The following is a 14,268-nucleotide window of genomic DNA, read 5'->3' as shown; positions in this document are numbered from 1 at the left end:
TTAATAATTTTATTAGCACTAAATTAATTAAAGTGTATTGCATAGTCGATGTTATAGGTCACTTTTAAAATCATGTCATATTTTATAATTATATAATCCTGGCCATGGATGCATTAATCGTTGCATCTGTCTTTTTATAAATTTTTATCAAGTTTTATAATTGGAAATTGAATAAACACTTTGTATTTTGTTTAATTGTCAGTGTCATGTTTCAAATATTTTCTTCTGGGGGTTGGGGGTTCGACTCTTGTCTGTCTTCAAAACTTGATAGCCCTGATACCGTCTTGTGCCAACGAGTGCGGTGTACTTACACGCAAAAAACTAATGGTGCAGAAAAAGCATTTTGTTTAATGAGGGGTAAGCTATTGCAAATAAACATTTGTCCATTAACTCTGACTAAATTACGGAAAAACCTGCACTGCTGCCAGACCACTGAAGGCAACCTGCTCATCTGAGGTCAAGTTGCTGCTCAGATTCAGGGCCAGTTGCATAAACATAAACCCTGCCTTAAGAACCAGCTTGACCAACTAGCAATTAGCCAAAAGATAAGTCTCACTTTTCTGATTAAATTTGAGCTGATATAGAAGAAAACTTAGATGGCTCTTTTCCAAGACTAGTCTAGGCAGTTTATGCAACCAATAAAGTTTAGAATCAATTCAGTATTTTCACCATTTTTTCCCAGAAGATCTTGTATGCAAGTTAAAAAAAACCTGATTTTAAAGTGTTAATAGCTGCTGTCCATGGTTACTAGTTTCTGCAAGTTTGGAACTTGACTACACTTCTATATTTACTGGGCGTTTTCTCAGATCATGCACACACTGAAGACATGGCAGGTAAGTATGATTCTTGCCAAGCCTCGTTTTATGGCATATTATAAAATGTCCCTATGTAGAAGTAACAAGACTTAAAAGCTAAATGTTAAGACTAAAATAAGATGCTCTAAAATCCAAACGCCACAATCTTTCCAAGATTAACTTTGAATGGGAAAGAGCAGCATGCACAAATATACAACAGTAGCAATGGCAATAAAAGCCCTCTAGCCCTGGGCAGCTGTGGCCTTATGGTTAAGAGTTGGACTTGTAACCCAAAGGTCACAGGTTTGAGTCTTGTTGCTGGCAGGAGTGGTGCAGGTCACTACAGATATTGTGCAGGTCAACATGATTGCTCCTGAAAATACCTTGCTTTGATATTACTCGTTGATAATAAATAGAACCCAGTTACACAATACAAAAGAACAAGTCAGGCAAAAGTATTTAAACCAAAAAGATTTATTAAAGACATTAAACTTGCTGAGCTGACAGGTCTAAGGAATGTCCAAAACAGTTCACATGGTCCTCAAGACCAGGATGCTTCTGCAGAACCAGGTGATGGAAAACCAAATCCTCATTCAGAAGCAGACCTCAGATGGTGGATGTGTGGAGCTTCAGTTGGGCTTCCAGCGGACTCTTGCAGAGAAAATTGAAGTGGAAGAGCACTCTCAGCTTCAGCAAAAAGGGTCCAGTTTACTTTGACCTCTGCCTCATCTTTCTCCTTTTACGCTTCAGCCTTAAAAAATAAAAAATAAAAAATCACATGGATTCAGTCACTTCACGTCCATTGCAATACAAAATAATGAAATATGTAACTCCTAGGTTTACAAACGTACCTGCGCATACGCTTCTTTCGCCACTGCAGAAGTAAACCATTAATAAAGGGGAATTAGATACGGTTTAAACATAGTAATTCAAAACTACACGTGTATTAGCAGCTAGCGCCACTGCACAACATGGTCCTTCAGACGAAATAGTTTTAAGAAACCAATAGGCAATAAACATTTTACATTGTATATTACAAAAGGGTTAGTGTATTTAAGTCAATCATGATAATGGTTTAACTCGCAGCAACTGCAAGCGTGGTTACAATATTCCCTGCGACAAAGTGCGTTAGCGAGCTAGCACAGTAGGCCTCGAGTAACGTTACATAACACTACCAAATAAGAAAATAAAAATATAGAGCCTTAGGTATTTTACTTGACATAGTTAAATAGTAAAAGTAAACTTAAAATATTCAGCCAAATCCCAACAAACTACTAAGTTAGTATAATAAATACTGCATTAGCCACCAACATGCTATCAAGACTAGCCAGACAGCGATAATCTATTTATCATGTATAGATTAAAAAAGTACTTACCTTCGCTCTCATGATGAGAAGATGGTTCTGTAAATAAACAAATACAGTTAGAGATGTAGATGGATGGTGCGTGAATGTCTTAGATTACTATGGATTGTATGAGAGGTTAACACAACATCAGCAAGAGCTAGTTCCTCACCTCGACAAGCGATAGCAACGACTCCAAGAGAACGTCATACGGGAGACGGCCTCTTTTATACGCCTCGCCTGCGTCATTTTCCAGCGCCTATAAAAAGAAACGTGCGCTACATCTGTCGATAATTATTATTTTTTTTTATTTTTTTTGGAAAATGCATCAACGTTGTACTCCATGTTCAATTCATGTTGTAAGTTTGACTGAATATGATTACAATATGCCTTGTTATATGTTTGATTTATGAATCTTTAATTAAAAAAAAAAAAAAAAAAACCTCTGTCGATAATTTTTTATTTTCATCAAATTTATACAGCAGTGAAAATTTCTTAGTGTTCACAGTGTACTTGGCTTTTTTTGCACATAAATTGTGACGCACAAGCAGTGTTATAAGAGAATGTCTGAAATAAAAAGTACAATTAAATTAAAATATAATTGTAAATTATTTTGTAATATAAGCCTATTAGTAATATATACTATTATTAGTCATATATCAGGTTATAATTAATCAATCTTCAATGTTAATTAACAGATATAAGTATCTGTTCGTTTTATATCTAGAAATGAGCAAGCCATGAGGGCTGACTCTATGGCTAGTAAAATGATGAGCAACAATATTACTGACTTTTGGAAGGAGGTGAGGTCCCTCAATAACTGTAAATCTTCCCTTCCTTGTACTGTTGAAGGAGTCTCCGGAGAAGATAATGTTGTTGAAATATGGAGACAGGACTATAGCTCCCTCTTTAATTGTTTAAAACATGATCCACATGTGGAGGACTCTGCTATCAGTAATGAATCAATAATTATTCTGACACATGAGGTATTTGGTGCCATATGGAAATTACCTAACAATAAAGCATGTGGTATGGATTCAATAACTGCAGAGCATCTGAAAAATGCCAGTCTTAGGCTTGCTTCCCTTTTAGCAATCAACTTTACTGGTTTGTTGATCCATGGCATACTTCCATATTCAATGTTATCTATTCTGCATTTCCCAGTTATTAAGGACAAAGCTGGAAAAGTTGGCTGCCTGGATAATTAGCATTGGCTAGTATTTTATCCAAGGTAATGGAAAGAATCCTCCTAAGGAATCTTGTCCCCTTTCTTATTTAATTTATATATGGATGAACTGCCAAGGAGACTTAATGGTTGCAACACTGGCTGTATGATTGGTGGCATGCTGGTGAATCATCTTATGTATGCAGATGACCTTGTTACTTTTAGTCTGAGTAGTGCTGGGCAGCAGGAGCTTCTTAATATATGCTCTGATTATAGGGTGGAATTTGATATAAAATAAAATTCCAGCAAAAGTTCTGTTTTAATATGCAGAACGAAACTTAAAAAAATTGCTTAAATTTCCTGTGTTCACGCTAGCCAATAATTTTCTTGAGGTCTGCAAAAAGATTAAATACCTTGGTCATTGTATTGCAGATGATATGAATGATGATGATGACATATGCAGACAGTGTTATAAGTTATATGCACAGGCAAACACCATAGCACGTAAGTTTAGTTACTGTTCTACTCGAGTTAAAGTGGCTCTGTTCAAAGCTTATTGTACACCACTCTATACAGCCCAGGTCTTCTTACAAAAAATCTAGCATGCAGAAGTTACAGGTTGCCTACAATGATGCAATGAGAATTTTACTCAAGGTTCCCAGAGGAGGGAGTGCTAGTCAGTTGTTTGTATCTGTAGGAGTAACCAAACTGAAAGCACTTTTAAGAAATTTGATGTTTAGATTTATGCAACGTCTGGATGAGTCTACTAACAGTATCATGTTGGCACTCTCAAATCCCTTAGTGAGTTGCTACAGGTACACATCCAGACTGAGAGTGCATTGGCTGAAATGTCTGTATGTATTTTAATTATTGTATTTGCTTTTTTCTTACTGTTTGTTTGTTTTGATCTGTCCTATCTTGTGTGGCTTTTGGACATGAATCTGGCAAATAAACTGAATTGAAAATTGAATTGTGTGTAAACTCAGTAAATGTATATTTCACAGGAATTTGGTGAACAGAAATGGAATCCCTGAATCTTGTAACTCCAGCTGCTCCTCATCCTCATGAACTGCTCCGTTCACATCTGCAGTCCTCGTGCCTCCCTGCAGCAGGTGAGCAGGAACCCTGGCCATCTGTCGTGTTTTCAGTCAGTAGAAAGGTTTCTTTAATTTACCAAGTTTGTATAACTGTGACCATTAATTGCCTGCTGCCTGTAAACTGGAAGCGTCTTAAGAACTGTTCCACAGGTGCAAATGCATATAACTGTTTATTGAACAGGTATGAAAAATATTGTTTAAACCCTTTCCAGTAAAGATATTTTAAGCTTATTTGTATTTAACAAAAAATTCTGTAAAATACACGTTACTTTTTTTTGTTGCTGAGTTTACAAAAACTGTGAACCTTCAACACATTCTGTTGAGGCCTTTCCATGTTGATTCACAATGGGCCCAATAAGTATTTGCACACTTGGGTCACTCTTAAAAAGGTGTGAATGTTTCACAAGCACACCATTTAAACAAAACATTTGTCAAAAATAAATTAGGCTTACAGCTAAAAAAAAAAATTCAACTCTCATGCCATCAAGCATTGTAGACAATGTTCATAGTTAATATGAACTAAACTTGTGGATACTCTACGAGGACACCTGTGTGAACTAGACAGGAGATGACTCTGTCAATCAAGTTTAATTGTTTTAGGACCAGTTGGTTAACAGTTAAATATATTATCTAAATAATTCTCAGTTAAACCACTAAAAGGTACATCATTGGTTTGCAGATGCCATTGGGTTTGACATTTCGTCTAGTGGAATTCACGTAATTTTTACTTTTTGAAGCCACTGTATATCAAGGCTGCTTTATTTTGATGAATTCATAAATCACTATTGTCTAGATGGTAAAGTTATCCACATGGCAAGTTTGAGATGAACTGATAAACTGAAATAAACCAAGCTCTGATCCATATATTGGCTAATTAAATTTATTAAATGTATGTTTATAAAATGGCAGGATAATTTGGTCAGTCAGTTTAGTCAAACACTGGTTTCAGAAGTCAGACCAATAAACTGAGAGGAAGATCAACTTAGAAACAGGCTATGGAAAATCATCTTTATTATTCGGGAAATACTAGAAAATGAATGCTGAATGTCATTAAACAGAAATCAAAGCTTACCAAATTGTTGAACAGTGCATCCATTGCAGTTGTTTTGCTATATTTAAGTCGTAGTGAGGCAGTTACCACTCCAAAAATTCATTACAGGTCATCAATACAAATTATGATCATTTCCCAACTGACAAAAAGTCAACCTTTAACAGACATCAAACAGGGATCTCATCTGCATGGACACGAATGGCACTTTGTAGCAATCCTGCCTAAAGAGTGCCACCATTAAACTTTTATTGTTCATGATGGCTTGTACGATGACAGAGAGGGTCAAAAGAAACCCAGCACTCGCCTCCTGTAAACACGGTTGGATAGTATCTACCTGCTCATCCGTCCACTCTGCTTTCGTTCAAAGACAACCAAACATAAGTAAACTGCACAAACCCTGCAGCAGTCTTATATAACTAATGAGGAGGTATTTAGAAAGACAGAAGGCTCTCAGTGGGGCAGGTCATAATTAGCTTCAACGGTTCTGTTCTTTGGGCTGTGCAGAGGCTCTGTCTGTCAGCTTGGTTGGCAGTGGGAGTCTATGCAGCAGCTTCGCTCTCAGCCTCCACTGGCTGTCCTGTGGCACTCTCCACATTTTTGGATGCCTGGGAAAAGAGAAAAATGATGAAAATATGGTTTCATATTTACAACAAAGTGCCGTTAGAAATTGGGAAAGCAAATGCAGACACAGCAAACCTTCTTTTTCTTCTTCTTCTGTGCTTTGCGGCTGGCTGAGCTTTGCAACAGTGCCTGCAAAAAATAAAATACGTTGCCAATAAATCTTAACTGCAAAAATCAACTGAAGAATTTCATTATATAGTGCAGGATTTTTTATTTTTTGGCAATGACCCATAAAAGTTTGTCCCATGCCTATTTACTTAAAAAAAAAAAAAAATGTAAATAAAGACATTAATGAATAATGAATTATAGTGGATTATAAATTACATTAGGGCTGAGTGTTGACACAAATTTCACTATTCAATTTTGATTAACAAGCGATTATTTTAGATGTATATCTTGTACAACATGGCAATTTCTTTTAAAGAAAAAAGAAAAAATCTCTCAACTAATGCTGTAAAATATATATGAGATTCAGAATGTACATTACTATAAATATTGAAGGTTAAAATGAACTGATTTGTATACAAACACTTAAATTACACTCAATTAAGTTTTTATAATAATAAAGTTACAATTACGTAATTATATATTCTACTTCAAATCATTTTTTGAAATATAAACATTTAAATAGTGGCTGTCATAACTTGACAGACGTATTCAAATAAATTAAATATACTGAAGAAGAGTAAAATTATAATGAACATGTTATATGGTTCATAAATATATATATAGCAAAATGCTCCTCTCTAGAGTAAATAAATAAAAAAATGTTAAAGTAAATGTGGTGTCATGTGACACTGTTTACAATCTGTTAAACATTTGTTAATGTTATTTAATGAAAATAGTTATTCATTGTTCATATTAGTTCAGTGCATTAACTAATGTTAACAAGCACAACTTTTGATTTTAATAATACAAGCGTAAATGTGGAAATTAAGATCAATAAATGCTGTAGAAGTATTGTTCATGCTAGTTCATGTTAACTAATAGTTAATTACTGTTACCTAATGAGCCCTATTGTAAAGTGTTACCAAATAAAAATCCTAATATACCCTCCACACCAGTTCATTATCTTACCTTGAGCTCTGGGTCTTGTACTTCATGCTCAGACTTGTAAAGCTCTGGATCAAAGGTTCCACTGGTGATACGCAGAGGGCCGTTTGCCATGAGAAGCACAGTGAATTTAAACTGCGCTACATATTCACCTTGAAAGAGAAGAAGATGAGACGGAAGGTTTACCAAAGTGACTCAAGACTTTGCTGATGGCACCAAACTTCTAAAATAAGAACAGTCTTTGACCTGGTCATGCGGCAAATGTGCAGGATGCGCTTCTCTGAGCACTGGCGTGACAGGAAATTCATTTTCATTTTCATTTTTATTTAGTGATTCGTTGCAGAGGTTTTAACCTTATCTTCATGCTTCATGAAGGTTTTACATATAAAAATACAACGTTAGGACTGTGGTACTTTGCCTCACCTTCCTTCTCATGCAGGACACTGAAGGGCTGAAGCAGCTCGTGTTTGGCACACTCTACCACTCCTAGTCGAGCTTTACTCTCATCCTCAAATGCCCTGACAGCAGACACCAGAGCACACAAAGACAGAAAGACAAGGAGAGAGACACAAATGGTGGTGAGCGACAGAGGTGAATCGTTTGTTTTGTGCCATGCCCTTTTATTCAAGATAATAGTAACTGATTGAATTAAAGGGTAACAAAACAGCTCCAGGGCTTTTGCAAAAACTAGAGATTGGACTTCCCTTTTTTCCTTAGTCAAGCAGCATAGATTTAAAAAACTTTTCTACTGCACAGACCAGCAAGTTTTATTAAAAGCTTATCTTGCCAGCAGTGATTTACCCCTTTAATAATGAATTTCTTCATTCTTCACTTTTTAAGTGATGGCCCTTCCTTGAAGGTAAGTTAAACTAACTTTTAACTAGTGATAAAAAAAATGTTAAACCTCTACTTGAACCTAAAAAGAGTTACCTCAGAGTAAATGGCATGGCATCAAATCGCCGCTCGACCTCACTAAAGAACACCCTGGAGGTCTTCATCTTCAGTCCATACTGCTTGCTGGGGTCTCGCTTGTAAACAGTGGTCCTCTGCCCGGAGTCTCTAGCCTGCAGGGAGAAAGAGATCAAGGTGTTCAGCTATCAGTAGCATGTTAACGGCAGACATCGAGAGCACAGTGATGTTGAGATGAGTCTTCACCTTTCCCTCTCCAGTGCTAATGAGCACATCCACAGCATACACCTCATGCACTTCAAATTCTGCCTTCTCATGGTCCTTCCTTAGAGCAGACAAAGACAGAGAGCATTTAGCATAGAGAAACAGTCAATCGTTTTCAAAAACAATCTAGAGCTTCGTTTTCCTGACCTCTGCTGGTCGGTGGGGTTCTGAATGATGGTCTTCTCTCCATCAATGACGTGCTGCTTTAACTGATGAGACAGCATGCCTGTGTAGAGAGACAGAAGGAGCTTTAAAAACCGTGTTATGATGCTCCAGCAGTGAGTGAGTTCAGCTTTTGGTCAGCTCACCCTCTATAGCCATGCATTTGAAAGATTGGGCAATCTTGCTCCAGGCCTCCGTGACCTGAGTGTTCTGAGAAAAACAGAAAGACAGGCCGTTGATCCACTATCACTTTCTAAATGTGTTGTATACAGAATCATATTTAAACTAGTATTGTTAAATAATATATAAATAAATAAAAAAATCAGTACTTGAAATAGAAGTATTAGACTAAAAACAACCCAGAAACCTTGATTTGGCAAACTGTCAGTTGGATAAGTTTAAGTACTAAAATGACTAAAACTGAAGTAAAAATAAATGTATCAATTATAATTAAATCTAATTTATTATTAAGTACCATCATCTTCTGAAGATACTGTCCCTTACATGTAGACCAAGGTTATAAGTTGGCCTCCACAAAGGGAATTACCGAATTTTTTGGACTATAAATCGCACTGGACTATAAAGCCGCGTTTCCACCGCAGGAACTTTACCCAGGAACTAGGGACTTTGGGCTGGTACTTGGTGTGTTTCCACAGCAGGAACCAGGAACTAAATAAAGTTCCGGGTAAAAAAATGCCCCTCAGAAAGTCCCTGCTGGCGAGGTGGTACTTTTTCAAAGTTCCGGAACTTTCGGGGGCGGGACTTTGGCGCTAAACATTCTGATTGGTTGAGTTCAACCACCATTTATTCGAATCAACATTTTCAAAATATTACTGTTATTGTGTCATGAAATGTAATTTTAAAAGTATTTCAGGCGAGAATGTAGTTGTTTAAAACTCAAATCTGTGGTTTATTTATAAAGACAGTGCCTATTTAAATTTGCGTTTCGCCGATCTCAGAGACGGTGAGCTCCACTCGATCAGCGGGAGCTCAGTCCTCATGTATCCGCAGAGAGCAGCCTCATCTCGGATAGATCTTCTGATATGTGCCGCTGGCTCTGATGTCTCTTCAGTGGTTAAACATAAAATATAATTCAGCTGCGGGGTAAATCTAACAGGTTTTCTTTGGTCTGTATTCAATTTATCTATATGTTAAAATGAAAATAAAAAAGGCAAGTCTATATAATATTTCGTTTCATTGCAATGGCTGTATATATACACATATCCCTGAACTAAGTACATTTCTGCAGCTGTTATTATGTTTAAATGAAAACGAAAGGAGGCAGTGGTATTTTATATCCTATTTAGTTTTATTGTAAATATACTGAGGGGAAAATAACAGTAGCCAAAGCGATCTGAGTTCACGCAGCATTGGTTGAGTTCAAACACCATTTATTTGGATCATTTTCAAATATTACTGTTATTGTGTCATGAAATGTAATTTTAAAAGTATTTCAGGCGAGAATGTAGTTATTTAAAACTCTAATCTATGGTTTATTTATAAAGACAGCACCTATTTAAAAATGTATTTCGCCGATCTCGTAGACGGTGAGCTCCACTCGATCAGCGGGAGCTCAGTCCTCATGTATCCGCAGAGAGCAGCCTCATCTCGGATAGACCTTCTGATATGTGCCGCTGGCTCTGATGTCTCTTTAGTGGTTAAACATAACATAATTCAGCTGCGGGGTAAATCTAACAGGTTTTCTTTGGTCTGTATTCAATTTATCTATATGTTAAAATGAAAATATAATATTATAATATAATATTATAAATATAATATTTCGTTTCATTGTAATGGCTGCATATACACATATCCCTGAACTAAGTACATTTCTGCAGCTGTTATTATGCTTAAATGAAACCAAAGGAGGCAGTGGTATTTTATATCCTATTTCGTTATATTGTAAATATACAGAGAGGAAAATTACAGGATTCGCGTAGTCGCTGACATCACACTCCCCAGTTGAATGCACGAAGTCAGAACTAACTACCAATGATGCACGTCCAAAATCAGCGTACCTTTTTTTTTATTTTTTATTTTTTTTAAAATCAGCGGTACTTTGTATTGAGAAACGCGCAGACCTACGTCATCAGTCTATTTGCCTAATCTACCCGGTACTTTACACCGTGGTGGAAACGCAGAAAGCAACGGGTCTGGGGGGAAAAAAGTTCCTGGGAAAAAAAGTTTCTGGTACTAATGTTCCGGGTAATTTCGGTGGAAACGCGGCATAAGTCGCATTTATTTAGAACCAAGAACCAAGAGAAAACATTACCGTCTACAGCCGCGAGAGGGTGCTCTATGTCTTCAGTGATAGACTACAGGAGCACTGAGCAGCATAGAGTGCCCTCTCGTGGCTGTAGATGATAGTGTTTTATATTGGTTCATTTCTCTTGGTTCATGTCAAATTCATTTTAATAAATAAGTCGAAGCGGACTAGAAGTCGCAGGACCAGCCAAACTATGAAAAAAAGTGTGACTTATAGTCTGAAAAATACGATATCCGTTTTCATAACAGAGAACTTATGACTTTAAAGGGGTGATTTGACATTGCAAAATAACATTATTTTGTGTATTTGGTGTAATGCAATGTTTACACGGTTTAAGGTAAGAAAAAACACATTATATTATATGAACTATTCTGGAACAGTGTTGTGAATAAACTTAACCACTGATTTCTAGTTACATCCTCTTTTGGAAAGACCAAAGTTTGGCTCTGGCAATGAAACACACAGCATGTCTCCATGATATGGCAGCAGCAATACTACAGCAAGAATAAGACGTTCCGCCTTTCTTTGCATGAACATTGGTGCGGTGTTATGCAAATCTTCCCACACAGTGACATAGACTTGTGGGGGCGTGTTTGAACGAGCTGTTTTAGAAAGGCATGGCTGAGTGTTCACTTTTATTAAGAATATCTCTTTGGGTTTGAGACTTTAATGTTTGTGACTTTATGGATCTTCTGTTTGCACAAACAGCTTTTAACACTACACCACAATGACAAAAGAAAACATGTGATCGCATCATATTACCCCTTTAAAGTAAGATTAAATCATTAATCAGTGTGTTATCCATGGGGAGGCATTTATTAGCTTTTAACTAACCTGATTCCCAGGCTTAACCAGCCGAAGAGCAGCTTCTGCACACAAGTGGGCAGCTTTGATCACATCCGCTTTCCGTCCTGTCACAGGAGCATCCTAGAAGAACAGCAAAGTTAAATGCATTTCCAAAAGAATGAAAAATTAGCTTTGAGGCATTCACTTAGAAGAGAGACATACCTTGCTCGCACCAACCACAATGCTGTGAGCAATATTGGAGATGAAGCCATCCACATGCACTCCAAGGTCACTGAGGAAAAAATGAAACAAAATGCAATACTGAGGAAACGGGATGATAAAAAGATGAAAAATATACTAATATATACTACGTATGTATATATATATATATATATATATATATATATATATATATATATATATGTATATATGTATATATATATATATATATATATATATATATATGTATATATATATATATATATATATATATATATAAATTAAACAGTAATAATACTCACATTTTAACCAAGTCACCATCTTTAAGCGTGTAGTCTGGATCGCTCTTCAGCGGTGAGAAGTGGCATACACAGTTGTTCACAGACACACAGGTGGGAAAGGCAATCCCTGTCACACAAAAATGAAACGTATATCTACTTTTTAAATATACAGTACTTTGACATAAGTTTGGAAACTTCAGGATTTTAAAATGTTCTTAATGAAGTCTCTGATGTTCACCAAGGCTCCATTTATTTGATCAAAAGTACAGTAAAAACAGTAATATTGTGAAATAACCTATTTTTACCATTTGAAATAACTATTTATAAGAAATTACTCTAGAAATGTAGTTTTGTGTTTACAGAAATAAGTGATATTTAAAAATATAAATATATTACAATAGAACACTGATCTATACATTTTTAATACTATTTCACAAAATTACTGTTTTTACATTATTTTTGAGCAAATAAATGCCTTGGTGAGTATAAGAAATTAAAATATTTAGAAATCATATTCTTTCCAAACTTGTCATACTTTATATAAAATAATTTATTTTTAAATATAAAATAAATTGTACGAATAAAATGATAAAATATAATTTTTTCACATAATTACATAGACAATAAAACAACTAACATCTTACAAATTTGAAATAATAATTAAAAAAAAACATTTAAAATCACTGATTACTGTCCCCTCGAAATCACAGATTCAAGAGTGTAATGAATATTATATATCTTTTTCATAAGCATTATTCTTACCTTTCTTTATCTCTTTCTCCTTCTTGAAGACCTTGCCTGTTTCGGCAGCGATGAAAGCGTCTCCTTTCTCGCACAGGCTGAGGACAGACACACCAGGCTTGGCTGCTTCGATGACCACCTTCAAAGCCTCTGAAAGAGAAAGACATTTCACATTAAACAACAAAGTTTCCTACCCAAAGGATTTTGAAGCTCTCCCTAAAGCACTATGTGACATGACCTGATATGAAGAAGATCAGTACACATTAGATCAGTAAGCACTTCTAGTAAAGGAAGTAATCGGAAAGTAATACTGGAAGAATGAGACTTTCACATTACTTGAACGTATTACCTATTATACACATACATATATACATAGACTTTGAAAAGAGACGTTAGTGTCAGTCACCACTCACTCTCATTGTAAAGAACAAGATGCAATGAAAGTGAATGGTGACTCAGGCTGTCAGACATTTACATCAGCCTGTCAAACATTTCCTTCTGTGGTTCATAGTCATACAGGTTTAGAGTGACATTAGAGTGAGTAAATAATGACAGCATTGAACTTTTTTGGTGAACAATGACTTGACGACAAAGTCGCAACAACTACAGCTAACTGGCTAACCTGCTAGCCGAAAGTGTATAAATGTAAATAACGCACATATGATTACAAAACATCGGCTGCTGATGCTTGTCCATATGGTTACAAGTTAAGTCAAGTCCAAAAACTAGAAATGACTGGCATCGAGGTCTATCTCACTAGACCTCGCAGACACATGGCCGAGCGCGGAGCTGTAACGTTATTACCGCTCGGTCAAATTCAGCCCTTAATCACGCACAAAGCTACAGAATCATCTTACGGTTTGCTATGTCGGCCCCCATCTTGTACTTGGTGACCACCAAGTCATCAGCAATGGTTTGCTCTTGCTGGTCGTCGTCTCCTGACATGCTTGTCAGTGGTGGGGTTCTAGAGCAGCTCGTAACTTTTTCCCTCGCTTCGCCCGTGGGATGATGGAGCACAGCACGCTTCAGATCACAGCCTGCGCGAACAGCAGCCGCGGGGACGCGCAAGATGGCCGATCACTACACCGCACTTCAAAATAAAAGTCACACACCTGCGCCTAGACTGACAGAGTCAGAGTGACCTCTGCGGGAAATCGTGGAAGTGTTGATATCTCGTCTCGTCTTATACAACTTAAAACTTCAACGTCTTGTATTTTTGTCGCTTGAATAAGACATTACAACTTTTGTTTAATTTTTGGTATGAAGGTCTTTGTAAGGTTAATTGAGATGTCTTTTATTTCTAGCTTTTTAACCATTTCAATACTTAATGCATGTGTGAGTATGTAAGTGGGAGGAATAGTGGCCTGTGTTAAGATGCTGTATTTTGCTGTCAAAAACTGAAATACAAACCTTCATCAGATGTTGGGTTGTCTTGATCGTAAGGATAGCATATGAGTTTCAATAAAATTATGACAGTGTTTTGGATATTGGACAAATGTGTCATTTGTTGTCATTT

The 14,268-nt window shown here is 36.4% G+C and overlaps 1 protein-coding gene and 1 long non-coding RNA gene across 2 annotated transcripts; both read right to left on the bottom strand.

Moving 5' to 3' along the window:
• Window positions 1–1,250: 1,250 nt before the first annotated feature.
• On the bottom strand, window positions 1,251–2,398 carry LOC113072540 (uncharacterized). Its single transcript, XR_003280309.1, has 4 exons — window positions 2,310–2,398; window positions 2,171–2,197; window positions 1,646–1,668; window positions 1,251–1,545 (listed from the first exon to the last, which is right to left on the bottom strand). It is a non-coding gene; the product is annotated as an uncharacterized LOC113072540 (long non-coding RNA).
• Window positions 2,399–5,393: 2,995 nt separating this feature from the next.
• Window positions 5,394–13,789, bottom strand: LOC113072538 (proliferation-associated protein 2G4-like). Its single transcript, XM_026245533.1, has 13 exons — window positions 13,610–13,789; window positions 12,774–12,902; window positions 12,033–12,138; window positions 11,734–11,803; window positions 11,560–11,652; window positions 8,606–8,669; window positions 8,445–8,523; window positions 8,280–8,358; window positions 8,055–8,188; window positions 7,548–7,642; window positions 7,149–7,276; window positions 6,147–6,200; window positions 5,394–6,055 (listed from the first exon to the last, which is right to left on the bottom strand). The coding sequence occupies exons 1-13, from the start codon at window positions 13,695–13,697 to the stop codon at window positions 5,990–5,992; spliced, it is 1,185 nt and encodes a 394-aa protein (XP_026101318.1). The 5' UTR covers window positions 13,698–13,789; the 3' UTR covers window positions 5,394–5,989.
• Window positions 13,790–14,268: the final 479 nt, after the last annotated feature.

The sequence above is a fragment of the Carassius auratus genome, unplaced genomic scaffold, assembly GCF_003368295.1.
Source record: "Carassius auratus strain Wakin unplaced genomic scaffold, ASM336829v1 scaf_tig00009404, whole genome shotgun sequence".
NCBI lineage: Eukaryota > Metazoa > Chordata > Actinopteri > Cypriniformes > Cyprinidae > Carassius > Carassius auratus.
Note: the sequence above shows the minus strand (reverse complement) of the source record. Positions and strands in the feature narration are given on the sequence as shown.

Bases quoted from the DNA above. Each gene is read 5' to 3' on its own strand.
- LOC113072538 (XM_026245533.1), bottom strand. From the start codon at position 13,697: ATGTCAGGAGACGACGACCAGCAAGAGCAAACCATTGCTGATGACTTG. The intron at 6,201-7,148 runs GTAAGATAATGA...TATTTTTTGCAG, and splicing joins TACAAGACCCAGAGCTCAAG to GCACTGTTGCAAAGCTCAGC. The intron at 6,056-6,146 runs GTTTGCTGTGTC...CTCTTTTCCCAG, and splicing joins AGAAGAAGAAGAAAAAGAAG to GCATCCAAAAATGTGGAGAG.